The sequence below is a fragment of the Oncorhynchus clarkii genome, chromosome 29, assembly GCF_045791955.1.
Source record: "Oncorhynchus clarkii lewisi isolate Uvic-CL-2024 chromosome 29, UVic_Ocla_1.0, whole genome shotgun sequence".
Taxonomy (NCBI): Eukaryota; Metazoa; Chordata; class Actinopteri; order Salmoniformes; family Salmonidae; genus Oncorhynchus; species Oncorhynchus clarkii.
The window spans coordinates 14,241,047-14,254,892 of record NC_092175.1 but is presented as its reverse complement, the minus strand read 5'-3'; the positions used below and the strand labels follow the sequence as shown (position 1 = coordinate 14,254,892).

The following is a 13,846-nucleotide window of genomic DNA, read 5'->3' as shown; positions in this document are numbered from 1 at the left end:
ACAGTGCCTTGCGAAAGTATTCGGCCCCCTTGAACTTTGCGACCTTTTGCCACATTTCAGGCTTCAAACATAAAGATATAAAACCGTATTTTTTTGTGAAGAATCAACAACAAGTGGGACACAATCATGAAGTGGAACGACATTTATTGGATATTTCAAACTTTTTTAACAAATCAAAAACTGAAAAATTGGACGTGCAAAATTATTCAGCCCCCTTAAGTTAATACTTTGTAGCGCCACCTTTTGCTGCGATTACAGCTGTAAGTCGCTTGGGGTATGTCTCTATCAGTTTTACACATCGAGAGACTGAATTTTTTCCCCATTCCTCCTTGCAAAACAGCTCGAGCTCAATGAGGTTGGATGGAGAGCATTTGTGAACAGCAGTTTTCAGTTCTTTCCACAGATTCTCGATTGGATTCAGGTCTGGACTTTGACTTGGCAATTCTAACACCTGGATATGTTTATTTTTGAATCATTCCATTGTAGATTTTGCTTTATGTTTTGGATCATTGTCTTGTTGGAAGACAAATCTCCGCCCCAGTCTCAGGTCTTTTGCAGACTCCATCAGGTTTTCTTCCAGAATGGTCCTGTATTTGGCTCCATCCATCTTCCCATCAATTTTAACCATCTTCCCTGTCCCTGCTGAAGAAAAGCAGGCCCAAACCATGATGCTGCCACCACCATGTTTGACAGTGGGGATGGTGTGTTCAGCTGTGTTGCTTTTACGCCAAACATAACGTTTTGCATTGTTGCCAAAAAGTTCCATTTTGGTTTCATCTGACCAGAGCACCTTCTTCCACATGTTTGGTGTGTCTCCCAGGTGGCTTGTGGCAAACTTTAAACAACACTTTTTATGGATATCTTTAAGAAATGGCTTTCTTCTTGCCACTCTTCCATAAAGGCCAGATTTGTGCAATATACGACTGATTGTTGTCCTATGGACAGAGTCTCCCACCTCAGCTGTAGATCTCTGCAGTTCATCCAGAGTGATCATGGGCCTCTTGGCTGCATCTCTGATCAGTCTTCTCCTTGTATGAGCTGAAAGTTTAGAGGGACGGCCAGGTCTTGGTAGATTTGCAGTGGTCTGATACTCCTTCCATTTCAATATTATCGCTTGCACAGTGCTCCTTGGGATGTTTAAAGCTTGGGAAATCTTTTTGTATCCAAATCCGGCTTTAAACTTCTTCACAACAGTATCTCGGACCTGCCTGGTGTGTTCCTTGTTCTTCATGATGCTCTCTGCGCTTTTAACGGACCTCTGAGACTATCACAGTGCAGGTGCATTTATACGGAGACTTGATTACACACAAGTGGATTGTATTTATCATCATTAGTCATTTAGGTCAACATTGGATCAATCACAGTGTGATTGATATGTGGTGCAGTTGTGTGTCTGATGGCAGTGTATTCCAGACATGGGAAGCTCTCACAGAAAAAGTGGATTTACTAAAGGTGCTTTTCCTTAAGGGAACTATACCGTCACCCCTCATGGCAGACCTTGTGGATCTGCTGCCATATGTTTGGGTTTTCTGTTTAACAAAAATACTGAGTGGAGGGGGATCCAGGCCATTTAGGATCTTGAAGACAAGACATGTGTAGGTGTATTGCACAAGATTTTCCCAACTCAGGAGCTCATGCTTTCTGAGGATGTAACAGTGATGATGGCTATTGGGCTTCCTATCAAGCACTTCGCGAGCCTGTTTGTAGACAAACTGAATAGGTTTTAATGTTGTACTGCAAGCTTGGGCCCAACTAGTTGAAATCTAGTGGAAGCCTTAGGAAGTGCAATTTGACCCCATAGACACTGTATATTTGATAGGCAAAGAGTTGAAAAACTACAAACCTCAGATTTCCTACTTCCTGGTTGGATTTCTCCTCAGGTTTTTGCCTGCCATATGAGTTCTGTTTTACTCACAGACATCATTCAAACAGTTTTAGAAACGTCAGTGTTTTATATCCAAATATACTAATAATATGCATATATTAGCAACTGGGCCTGAGTAGCAGGCAGTTTACTCTGGGCACCTTATTCATCCAAGCTACTCAATACTGCCCCCAGCCATAAGAAGTTAAAATGCCTTTCCTTTTGAAGTAGTGACGGCGACATACGCCTTGCTTTCTGAAACTTGTCACATGTTGTCACAGCTCCTAAACCTGGCATTACCTTTTTCACGCAAAAACCCCTGCTAAATTCCATTGCGGAAGAGGCCGATGGCTGGCTAGCTAACGAAGTGCCAAATTCACATGGAGAACAACAACGGAAGTGAATGAGGCTACGATGGACGGGTTTTGCATATCCCTGAGACTTGCAAACCTAGCATGGAGCTGTTCCAGGAATCTCATACATCTGCAGCATGCAGCACACAGCTTACAGTCGGCACTGGCCTACTTTCTCTGTATCATCTTTGCCCAGGGCTCCTTTATCCCCAGTTTGAAGCATCATTAGACAATCATGTTTCTTACTTTTCTCTCCCCCTTTCAAATCTGCCATTCTGAGCTGTATACCATGTCAAAGGAAAATAACACTGATGAAGGCTGTCATTCTAAAATGGGTGTTGATTTTCAACATTAGAGAAGCCTTTGTCAATGTCCATTTGTACTCCAAGAGTGCACAATATCTCTAATATAGCCTAGCCTGTACTGTGTAGTGGCAAAGCATACCACCATCCTACAGACATAAAACAATACGCTAGCTAGAATCATGTTGCCGTTGCCTGGCCCGGTGACTGCCACTCCAGTTAAAGACTGTTCTGATTGTTTTGTGGGGCTAAACTTTCTCTATGAGAATGGGGACATAGAGGGGGACTTCGGGAGTAGATTGAGCAGATGTTTAATCACAATACTTTAGGGGTGTGTGTGTGCAGAGATGGGCCGTTGTGGGTGTGTCCACTGGGCAGAAGTGTGGCACTCTCTTGGTGTAAATAGACTGGGTTAAACCTGATCCTCTTTGAATGAGCACATGGGAACCGGATATTATTCAGTTGGCTATCCTGATTAATGTTTCATGGCTGGGAGCCAAATCCTGGGTCTTATTCATATGGCACCAAATGGAAGAACGTACCCGAAATAGGGAGGACTTACTTGAATTTGTCCAATAAGAAACGCTTGTTTTTGTTTTCTGTTGAAAAACGTTTGCTACGCTGTTCCTTAATAAATACGACCCTCATGACAGCAGTTCTCTGTCCCCACCAAGAAAGAGCCAAGATAGGCCTTGGGTTTAGTTTTCTTCTGATGGTTCTTTGGTTTTGGTCTAGGCTCTCCTGATTGACATTTCACAATGGCCACATGACTGACAAGGAGTTTCCATAGGTGAAAATCCCTTCATGAGTTTGACATAAGAGTAATGCCAACTAATTTCACTGTTTTATCCGTAGACCTAATATGTGACGTCATATTTTGATCTTCTCTCTCAAACCCTTCCATAGAGTTATTAATGCTCTACCACTTGGTAAGTCTGAACAAGGATAATGTGGTTATTATTATTATCATGGCTTGTAAGACTTGTCATAAGCATGTATGACCCTCTTATAATGTTTAATCTAAACGGTGCTGACTTAATGACAACTGTTTGACCACCTCAAGTCATACATATCTTGTGAGGCAGCGCTTTTTTCGTAATTCCTATTCATTCCACAGTTGAAGACAGCTGTATAAGACGGAACCCTATCATTATTGTTATTCATCAGCCAGCCTCCATTGCACATGAACAAACACTTAAAGATAAATTGGCTTGTTCGTTAGAAAACGTTCTCTCTATCCTCTATGACCATGTCACACTGTTGTGAAAGCAATCCCATTATTTTGCTGTGTCTCTGAAATCCTATTGTCATTTGGTATAATCAGACAAAAAGCATGTGGTATTATGGGGGCCTGTGTCCAAGCCAAACAAACAGCATACTCCTGTGGATTATGTATTGGAAGTGAGTTTAGTGAGTTCTCTAAGCCCACAAATAAATGTAGGATTCTGCTGATTTATAACGTGGCTATTGATTCACTTAAATGCAAATTCCACCAAAAGCGTCCCTATGATAACATGGAAGGAGATGCAATGGTTCCTTCATGTGCAAGGAGCTAGGATATTCACAAATTCAAACAAGCTATAGTTGACTTACTCACATTGGCACCTCTGTAACAGCTTTTGAGATGTATACTGAACAAAAATATGAACGCAACCGGCCAAAATGTCAAAGATTTTACTGAGTTACAGTTCATATAAGGAAATCAGTCAATTGAAATTAATTAATTAGGCCTTATTCTATGGACTTCACATGACTGGGCAGGGACACAGCCATGGGTGGGCATAGGCCCACCCACTTGGGAGACTGGCCCACCCAATGCAGAATGAGTTTTTCCCCACAAAAGGGTTTTATTACAGACATAAATACTTCTCAGTTTCATTAGGTGGTTGGTCTCAGACGATCCTGCAGGTGAAGAAGCCAGATGTGGATGTCCTAGGCTGTCATGATTCAATGAAAATCATTCTTTCATAGGTATTCTTTTTGTCCAGATGGGATAGGGACGTGTAATGGCGATTGCGTCATCTCCGGACCTGTATGGTTGGTGTACAAACTGAAATGGGTCTAGGGTGTAGGGCCTCCCGGGTGGCGCAGTGGTCTAGGGCACTGCATCGCAGCGCTAGCGCTAGTCTGGGTTCGTGCCCAGGCTCTGTCGGCCGTGACAGGGAGGTCCGTGGGGCAACTCACAATTGGCCTAGCGTCGTCCGGGTTAGGGAGGGTTTGGCCAGTAGGGATATCCTTATCTCATCGCGCACCAGCGACACCTGTGGCGGGCCGGGCGCAGTGCACGCTAACCAAGGTTGCCAGGTGCACGGTGTTCCCTCCGGCAAATTGGTGCGGCTGGCTTCCTCGTTGGATGCGCGCTGTGTTAAGAAGCAGTGCGGCTTGGTTGGGTTGTGTTTCAGAGGACGCATGGCTTTCGACCTTTGTCTGTCCCAAGCCTATACCGGAGTTGTAGCGATGAGACAAGATAGTAATTACTAACAGTTGGATACCACGAAATTTGGGAGATAAGTGGGTAGAATTTATAAAAAGAAAAAAAAAAGAAATGGGTCTAGGGTGGCCGGTAAGGTGACGGTGATATGATCCTTGCTTAGCCTCTCAAAGCAGATCATGATGACAGAAGTGCTATGAGGCGGTAGTCATTTAGTTCAGTTATCTTTGCCTACTTAGGTACAGGAACAATGGTAGCCATATTGAAGTATGTGGAAATATGGCTGAATTTAAACAATGTAGTTATTCCCTCACCTAGTCTATCGGAGTGCAAGATTGAGATTTATTGATTCTACAAAGCCTTTCAGATCTATGTGAAGTGCCAAGGGTAGATTTGGAATTGAGCCATTATGTTGAAAATCCTACAACAGAAAAATGGCTAGTGTTCAGAGGAGAAGGGGTGAATGCCTGAAGCACACCTAATGCAATCCTCTCACATGGCAGTGACTCCTCACTGAGAGAGCATTAAGATCGGAGCACCCCTTGGTGCAATGTCAACTGTAGCAGCTGCCTCACCACAGGCCTGACAGACAGCCAGTGTGCGTGTGTGTGACACACCGAGTATACTCCTGTATATGCTCGTCTGTGGAATGACACTGTCCTCTAGCCATGATGCGGCACACTACTGCGCCGTACTCTCACTCGTACTCTCACTATCAAAGCCTCAGCTCCTATCCTAAAACACTGAAATGGACAAGATGTCTAGTTATATTCACACTGTATGAAATGTGCTTCAATGTCAGCTTAATTCTCCGTGAAACGACATGGCTCTCTGCTGAGCTGGAGGTTGCGCAATGTCATTGAGGTCTGACCTTGCAGTGAATTGTCCCATGTTTTAAGGAATGGTGGTGTTTTCTCATTCTATGTCATCTGGGAAAGCTATATACTGCAGCGCGATGTGGGTATTGATGTCTGTAGTGAAAATACACTGAGTATACAAAACATTAAGAACACCTGCTCTTTCCATGACATCGACTGACCAGATGAATCAAATTGTATTTGTCACTTGCACCAAATACATCAGGTGAAATACAGTGAAATGCTTACTTACAAGCCCTTAACCAACAATGCAGTTTTAAGAAAATACCTTTAAAAAAAAAAGAAAGAGATAAGAAAATCAAATAATTAAGGAGCAGCAGTAAATAACAGTAGCGGGGCTATATACAGGGGGTACCGGTTCAGAGTCCATGTGCAGGGGCACCGGTGTCGAGGTAATTGAGGTGAAAGCTATGCTTGATCTTTTATTGATGTCACTTGTTAAATCCACTTCAGTCAGTGTAGATGAAGGGGAGGAGATGGGCTAAAGAAGGATTTTTAAGCCTTGAGACAATTGAGACATGCGTTGTGTATGTGTAATTCTTCAACATCTTGCTAGCTAGAAAACGATAGCGAAGCCAGCTGCAGTCACATATTGGTGAATGGAAATGGGGCTTCAGTCAGCTGAACGTTAGAGTTTTTATGGTTATGACGGTTATTTTATTTTCATGACGGTCTTCATCCATAACCGTCAGTTACACAGGTATACGGTAATTGTGCCAGCCCTGACTAGCCCTATATTTTGTGTGTTCAATGAATATGCAAATTGACCTTCCCCAATAGAATCATCACTTACCTCTTTCTACATGAAAGTCACTGTTAACTGAATTTGCTCACTACCAGCTGTGCAGTATTTTTAGCTTCCTCCGGGTGTAGAATCAGGTCTGCAGTGTTTAATAATCCACAGACAAGGCCCATCTTCGACTAACCAGAGGCACTAATGAGGACTTTTTTCATTATGAATCTGTTACTCATGTTGCTGAGACTGCCTGGTCATATAGTGCTCGGGGGGTTATAATGTTTAATGGATCCTGCTGGTTGGGGCCTGCTAGGACAGGATTGGCCTATAGGAGATATCTGGTTGGTCACATTGGCTTATAGGAGAGACATGGGCTGAGTTTAGACAGGCAGCCCAATTATGATAATTTTTTTCACTAATTGGTCTTTTGATCAGCATTGAAAAAGATCTGATGTGATTGGTCAAAATAACAATTAGTGGAAAAATATCAGAATTGGGCTGTGTGCGTTAACGCAGCCAAGGTGGGTCACATTGGCCTATAGGAGATTATTTGGTGGTACCTTCTGTGGCAGATTGGCCTATAGGGGAATATTTGGTGGGTCACATTGACCTATAGGAGAGATCTGGGCCTCTAGAATTGGGTTATGTGGATTTGCAAAGCTCTATGTAGAAGTTCCCCACAGATGTAGGGTCACCTTATTCTGCTACAGCCCTAGCCTTCCCTTAGGGGGAAAATGGCATCTAGGGCAACTTCATCATACTCCAAGTGCTAACCTATATCAATCTAAGAACGAGGAAAAAAGTGTTGAAGAGTTTCCATGTCTTTAATGTTTCTCTTTTACAGTGTGTACTGGAAGTCATTTTTGTGGATGTGAGTGATGTATTGGTGCAGTGAAATGTCAAGTGCATCTTAAGTAGCTACGATTACATCTGGCATGTTTACTTAGACAATAAAACACTCTGACTGACTCACTGGCTGACAATGAGGCTTTGTTGCCTCTTTCTCACCAGTTTAGCTGCCTAACCTCTTACTGTCTGTGTTTTCATAGCTGCAGGACGAGCAACAGAAAAAGCCTGATAGGAAGTGGTCAGTCTTCGGCGCTTCCGCGACCTCACTCCCCCCTCTCATCGCATACAGGTAAGGCTTGTCTGTGTGTGAATAATTGTTGTACTGTACAGTACAGGCATCTGTATTGATGGGTGTGTGTGAAGTGTCCGATTGAGTAAAAGACAGAATGAATGTTGTGCTTGCAAAGAGGCTTTGGTTGGCCCTGAATGAAGGCCATTGTCTGTGGGTAAATGCAGAAGCAGTCTGGAAACGGCACTCTTCAGGAGTGCAATCTGTTTCTGATTCATTAGCCACCCGCAAGATCCTCCTCTGTCTCGCTCTCTCTGTAGACCTTTACCACAACACACTGTCTGAAATGTTAGCAACCTGTCTTCTACAACAAAAGTGACAAACTAGCTGTTTCTGCAAGAAATCTTTTCCAATTATTTTTTATTATAATGGCAAATGCTTTCATTGAAACTGATTTCAAAGGAGGATGGGATCTGAAAATAATGTAAGACCATGCGAAATACAGCACATCTCTCTAATGGTACAACTATTTTAGTAAAGTTTTGGTTGTAGCCTGGTGTCCAGACACAAGTGAGTCTAGGCTACTTTGGTCCAAACTGTAAACTGAAGGCAGTCTAACTGCATTATTTCAGAATCATACTTAAAAACATTGACAGTGTAGAGAAAAATAATAGATCAGCACATTATAGTTGGGTTTCACATAAGACAAAAGGCAAAAGCAGGCTTGAGTAAACAATAGGCTTTTCGTGGTACAGCCGAAGACAAGTCTCTGATGCCAATGGTTAAAAAGGGTGAGTGCTCTGTGCTATCGGAGCGCTGGCATTGGAACCAGCAGGGATTGTGATTGTAATGGATCAAGAAGTGGCAGGCCTCACGAAGGAAATGCACAGGGAGGAGAGGGTGGATTTAATCTATTCCAGCCTGGGTGTTTTATTTCCTGACAGGCCAAACACTGATAACGGCCCGCTGTTTGCGTAGTCAGACATTCTTGCCTTGCTAGAGAGCTCATTCCTTAAGATGAACTATGTGAGACGTAGTGACGGTAATGACAGGGCTGAACTATGGGAGAATTTCACTGGCTGGCACAGACGTATTGCAGGTACATGTACATTTGGTAAGACCGTTATTTCCAGTTATCATGTTAGTTGCAGTGGTTGTAAACGTTTTGGCATTTAGGTGATGGCAAACCCGGAGTGTGTGCCTACAGTACCCATTTTACTTTGACATATCGTTCACGGCTCTTTTCTTCAGTAAAATAAACTCAGCAAAGAAAGAAATGTCCTCTCACTGTCGACTGCGTTTATTTTCAACAAACTTAACATGTGGAAATATTTGTTTGAACATAACAAGATTCAACAACTGAGACATAAACTGAACAGGTTCCACAGACATGTGACTAACATAAATTGAATGTGTCCCTGAACTAAGGGTGTGGGGGGGTCAAAATCAAAAGTAACAGTCAGTATCTGGTGTGGCCACCAGCTCTATTAAGTACTGCAGTGCTTTCTTCTCCTCATGGACTGCACCAGATTTGCCAGTTCTTGCTGTGATATGTTACCGCACTTTTCCACCAAGGCACATGCAAGTTCCCGGACATTTCTGGAGGGAATGGCCCTAGCCCTCATCCTCCGATCCAACAGGTCCCAGACTAGTGGTCGACCGATTATGATTTTTCAATTCCAATACCGATTATTGGAGGACCAAAAAAGCCAATACCGATTAATCGGCCAATTAAAAAAATATATATAATAATAATAATAACAAAATTATATATATATATATATATATATATTTGTAATAATGACAATTACAACAATACTGAATGAACAGTTATTTTAACTTAATATAATCCATCAATAAAAATCTATTTAGCCTCAAATAAATAATGAAACATGTTCAATTTGGTTTAAATAATGCAAAAACAGTGTGTTGGAGAAGTAAAAGTGCAATATGTGTCATGTAAAAAAGCAAACGTTTGAGTTCCTTGCTCAGAACATGAGAACATATGAAAGTTGGTGGTTCCTTTTAACATGAGGCTTCAATATTCCAAGGTAAGAAGTTTTAGGTTGTAGTTAATATAGTATTTATAGGACTATTTATCTCTATACCATTTGTATTTCATATACCTTTGACTATTGGATGTTCTTATAGGCACTATAGTATTGCCAGTGTAACAGTATAGCTTCCGTCCCTCTCCTCGCCCCTACCTGGGCTCGAACCAGGAACACATCGACAACAGCCACACTCGAAGCAGCGTTACCCATCGCTCCACAAATACTTGCAGACTAAGGGGAATAACTACTCCAAGTCTTAGAGCGAGTGATATTTGAAACGCTATTAGCGCACACCCAGCTAACTAGCTAGCCATTTCACATCGTTACACCAGCCATTAGGGTGATAGGCTTGAAGTCATAAACAGCGCTGTGCTTGCGAAGAGCTGCTGGCAAAACGCACAAAAGTGCTGTTTGAATGAATGCTTACGGGCCTGCTGCTGCCTACCATCACTCAGTCAGACTGCTCTATCAAATCATAGACTTAATTATAACATAATAACACACAGAAATACGAGCCTTGGGTCATTACTATGGTCGAATCCGGAAACTATCATTTCGGAAAACAAAACGTTTATTATTTCAGTGAAATACGGAACCGTTCTGTATTTTAACTAACGGGTGGCATCCCTAAATCTAAATATTCTTGTTACATTGCACAACCTTCAATATTATGTCATAATTACATAAAATTCTGCCAAATTAGTTCGCAATGAGCCAGGCTGCCCAAACTGTTGCATATACCCTGACTCTGTGTGCAATGAACGCAAGAGAAATGACACAATTTCACCTGGTTAATATTGCCTGCTAACCTGGATTTCTTTTAGCTTAATATGCAGGTTTAAAAAATATATGCTTCTGTGTATTGATTTTAAGAAAGGCATTGGTGTTTATGGTTAGGTACAGTTGTCCAACGACTTTTTCGCAAATATGCTTTTGTTAAATCATCCCCCAGCGTTGCATCGATTATATGCAACGCAGGACACGCTAGATGAACGAGTAAAATCATCAACCATGTGTAGTTATAACTAGTGATTATGATTGATTGATTGTTTTTTATAAGATACGTTTAATGCTAGCTAGCAACTTACCTTGGCTTCTACTGCATTTGCGTAACAAGCAGGCTCCTCATGGAGTGCAATGAGAGGCAAGTGGTTAGAGCGTTGGACTAGTTAACTGTAAGGTTGCAAGATTGGATCCCCCGAGCTGACAAGGTGAAACTCTGTAGTTCTGCCCCTGAACAAGGCAGTTAACACACCGTTCCTAGGCCGTCAATGAAAATAGGAATGTGTTCTTAACTGACTAGCCTAGTTAAATAAAGGTATCGGCAAAATCGGCGCCCCAAAAATACCGATTTCCGATTGTTATGAAAACTTGAAATCGGCCCTAATTAATCGGCCATTCCGATTAATAGGTCGACCTCGATTCCAGACGTGCTCAATGGAATTGAGATCCGGGCTCTTCGCTAGCCATTGCAGAACACTGACATTCCTGTCTTGCAGGAAATCACGAGCAGTATGGCTGTTGGCATTGTCATGCTGGAAGGTCATGTCAGGATGAGCCTGCAGGAAGGGTACCACATGAGGGAGGGGGATGTCTTCCCTGTAACGCACAGGGTTGAGATTGCCTACAATGACAACAAGCCCAGTCCGATGATGCTGTGACACACCGCCCCAGACCATGACAGACCCTCCACCTCCAAATCGATCCCGCTTCAGAGTACAGGCCTCGGTGTAACGCTCATTCCTTCAACGATAAATGTGAATCTGACCATCACCCCTGGTGAGACAAAACCGCAACTCGTCAGTGAAGAGCACTTTTTTGCCAGTCCTGTCTGGTCCAGCAACGTTTGGTTTGTTTGTCTGCCTTACAACAGGCCTACAAGCCCTCAGTACAGCCTCTCTCAGCCTATTGCGGATAGTCTGAGCACTGATGGAGGGATTGTATGTTCCTGGTGCCACTCGGGCAGTTGTTGTTGCCATCCTGTACCTGTCCCGCAGGTGTGATGTTCGGATGTACCGATCCTGTGCAGGTGTTGTTACTCGTGGTCTACTACTGCGAGGATGATCAGCTGTCCATCCTGTCTCCCTGTAGCGCTGTCTAAGGCGTCTCAGAGTGCGGACATTGCAATTTATTGCCCTTGCTACATCTGCAGTCCTCATGCCTCCTTGCAGCATGCCTAAGGCATGTTCACCCAGATGAGCAGGGACACTGGGCATCTTTCTTTTGGTGTTTTTCAGAGTTGGTAGAAAGGCCTATTACGTGTCCTAGGTTTTCATAACTGTGACCTTAATTGCCTACCGTCTGTAAGCTGTTAATTTCTTAAAAAGAAAGACAGGGCCCTGAAAAAAGACGTTTCTTTTTTTTTTGCTGAGTTTAGCTATTAAGAATTCTGGATCGTTAGTGAACTCTTTTTACGTATGAATCATAAACAGTATTTGGTTTAGATTAAGTCTGCTCCGCGTACTCTATTACGACTGCTACTGTTTAAATAAGCAATCCCGGTACCTTTTCTCGAAACACATAAAATTCATCTATATTATCCTGTGTCTACATGGCTGTTAGAATTTGATTATACAGGATTAATCTCAAATAATGGACTTGACCTCCATCTGGATTGGGTTAAGTGTTCCTTTTCCTCAGGTGTATTCTGTCCCATTCTGGTGATTATTTATTAACGCTCATCAGCTGTGATTAAATTACACCACAATTAAACAGGTGACATTCATCACCATCTAACTAGCCTCGCTCTGTTCCCCAGTACCACCATTGTTACCCCAGTACCGCAAAGCCCGTTCGCTATCGTCAGACTCGTCACAGGGGTTGGACATCTTTGGCCTTAGTTAATTAACTGTTTATTAACTGTCCCCCCTTCAGAGTTCATTATGTCTAATTAACGTTGAACCGATGGTTGGTTCTTAACCTTATGAACACAAAGCCTAATTGCTGTCGTTGGGGTAAGCCCCGCTGTTTGATGTGTTGAGTAGCCTGAGGCAGTAGCCACAAAACTGTAGGGCTGTGGGTAATAAGTGCACGCTGTCCATATGGATGGTGGGTTGGAGAGATAGAGGGATAGAGGAATAATTTGAATTGCCGCCCTGGTAGAGGACGCTTCAGGCTCCACTATGGGACATTAAGGTCTGCAATAAAACCCCAAGACCCCGAATATTCGCGTCTGTTAGCTAAGGGCTATAACCATCACCTTATGGATGGCAGAAAATGTGTATTTTATAGCCAGATGTCTTCACCCAGACTGTCTTTGTTTGTGCCATTTCATTTACATAGCTATTTAGAATACGGTATTAGCCTATAGACAACTCTTACAGTAGATTGTATTGTCCCTGTAGACAATAGGTCTTTATTCCACATTCAATCCATACATTTTTAATAATTAGTTTTAATCAGCATGCTAGTGCTAGGCAGGTAGTGTACCTTTCATGTATTTCTAGAGTACAGTACCTGTCATGCATTTGTGGTGCCTTACAACTAGCACATTTGCAAAGCAAATCAGAAGTCCATTCTTCCCCTAGCTCCTTGTGCTGAAAGTACTGTACGCTGCTGCCTCGTAGCTTTCAGATGTTCGATATTCAGCTATTTTGTGTGTGCTGCTTTTACAACACATGAGAACCAGCTTCCATTTAAATAAATTATCTTTGTCTGTTGAGATATTCCTCAAAGACCTTTTTTTTTTTTTTAAAGATGGGTAATTTCACACTTCTTTTTGCTTTTTGACTGACACCTGGGGGGGGGGGGGGGTAAAAATTGAATTATTCATTGGTTGGGACAATTGCACGTAAACGTTATATTGCAATTTTAAAGAATTAAAAGTTTGTGTGTGACATTTCTTGTGTGTCTCCCGATGAATCGAAGCCGATGTAGATTGTTAATATTATGTAGTTACTGATTCAAGCAGAGCAGTCCCATTTGAGAGGCTTTCAGTCTTCCTAGATTACGCTCCATCAGATAAGAGACAAGGAAACACAATCAAATCTAAAATGCGGTTTAAGGTTACAATAAATAGCTAAGAGTAAATTGATGAAAAAATGGAATTTATCTATGCTGGTTTATTAGACTTTCTATGGTTTTTCATATCAATGAATCAATGTGACAGTGCTTAGACCAACTCCCAATTTGGTATAGGTTTGATTCTATG

General features: G+C 42.4%; 1 protein-coding gene across 4 annotated transcripts in view; it reads left to right on the top strand.

Annotated features, from left to right (window-relative positions):
• The window catches only part of LOC139388803 (microtubule-associated serine/threonine-protein kinase 3-like), a 149,142-nt gene that overhangs the window by 108,506 nt on the left and 26,790 nt on the right, over window positions 1-13,846 (top strand). For all 4 annotated transcript variants that reach the window (XM_071135734.1, XM_071135732.1, XM_071135736.1 and 1 more), the window contains one exon: window positions 7,614-7,702. In XM_071135734.1, coding sequence (XP_070991835.1) covers window positions 7,614-7,702 — 89 coding nt within the window. The remainder of the gene's footprint in view (window positions 1-7,613; window positions 7,703-13,846) is intronic.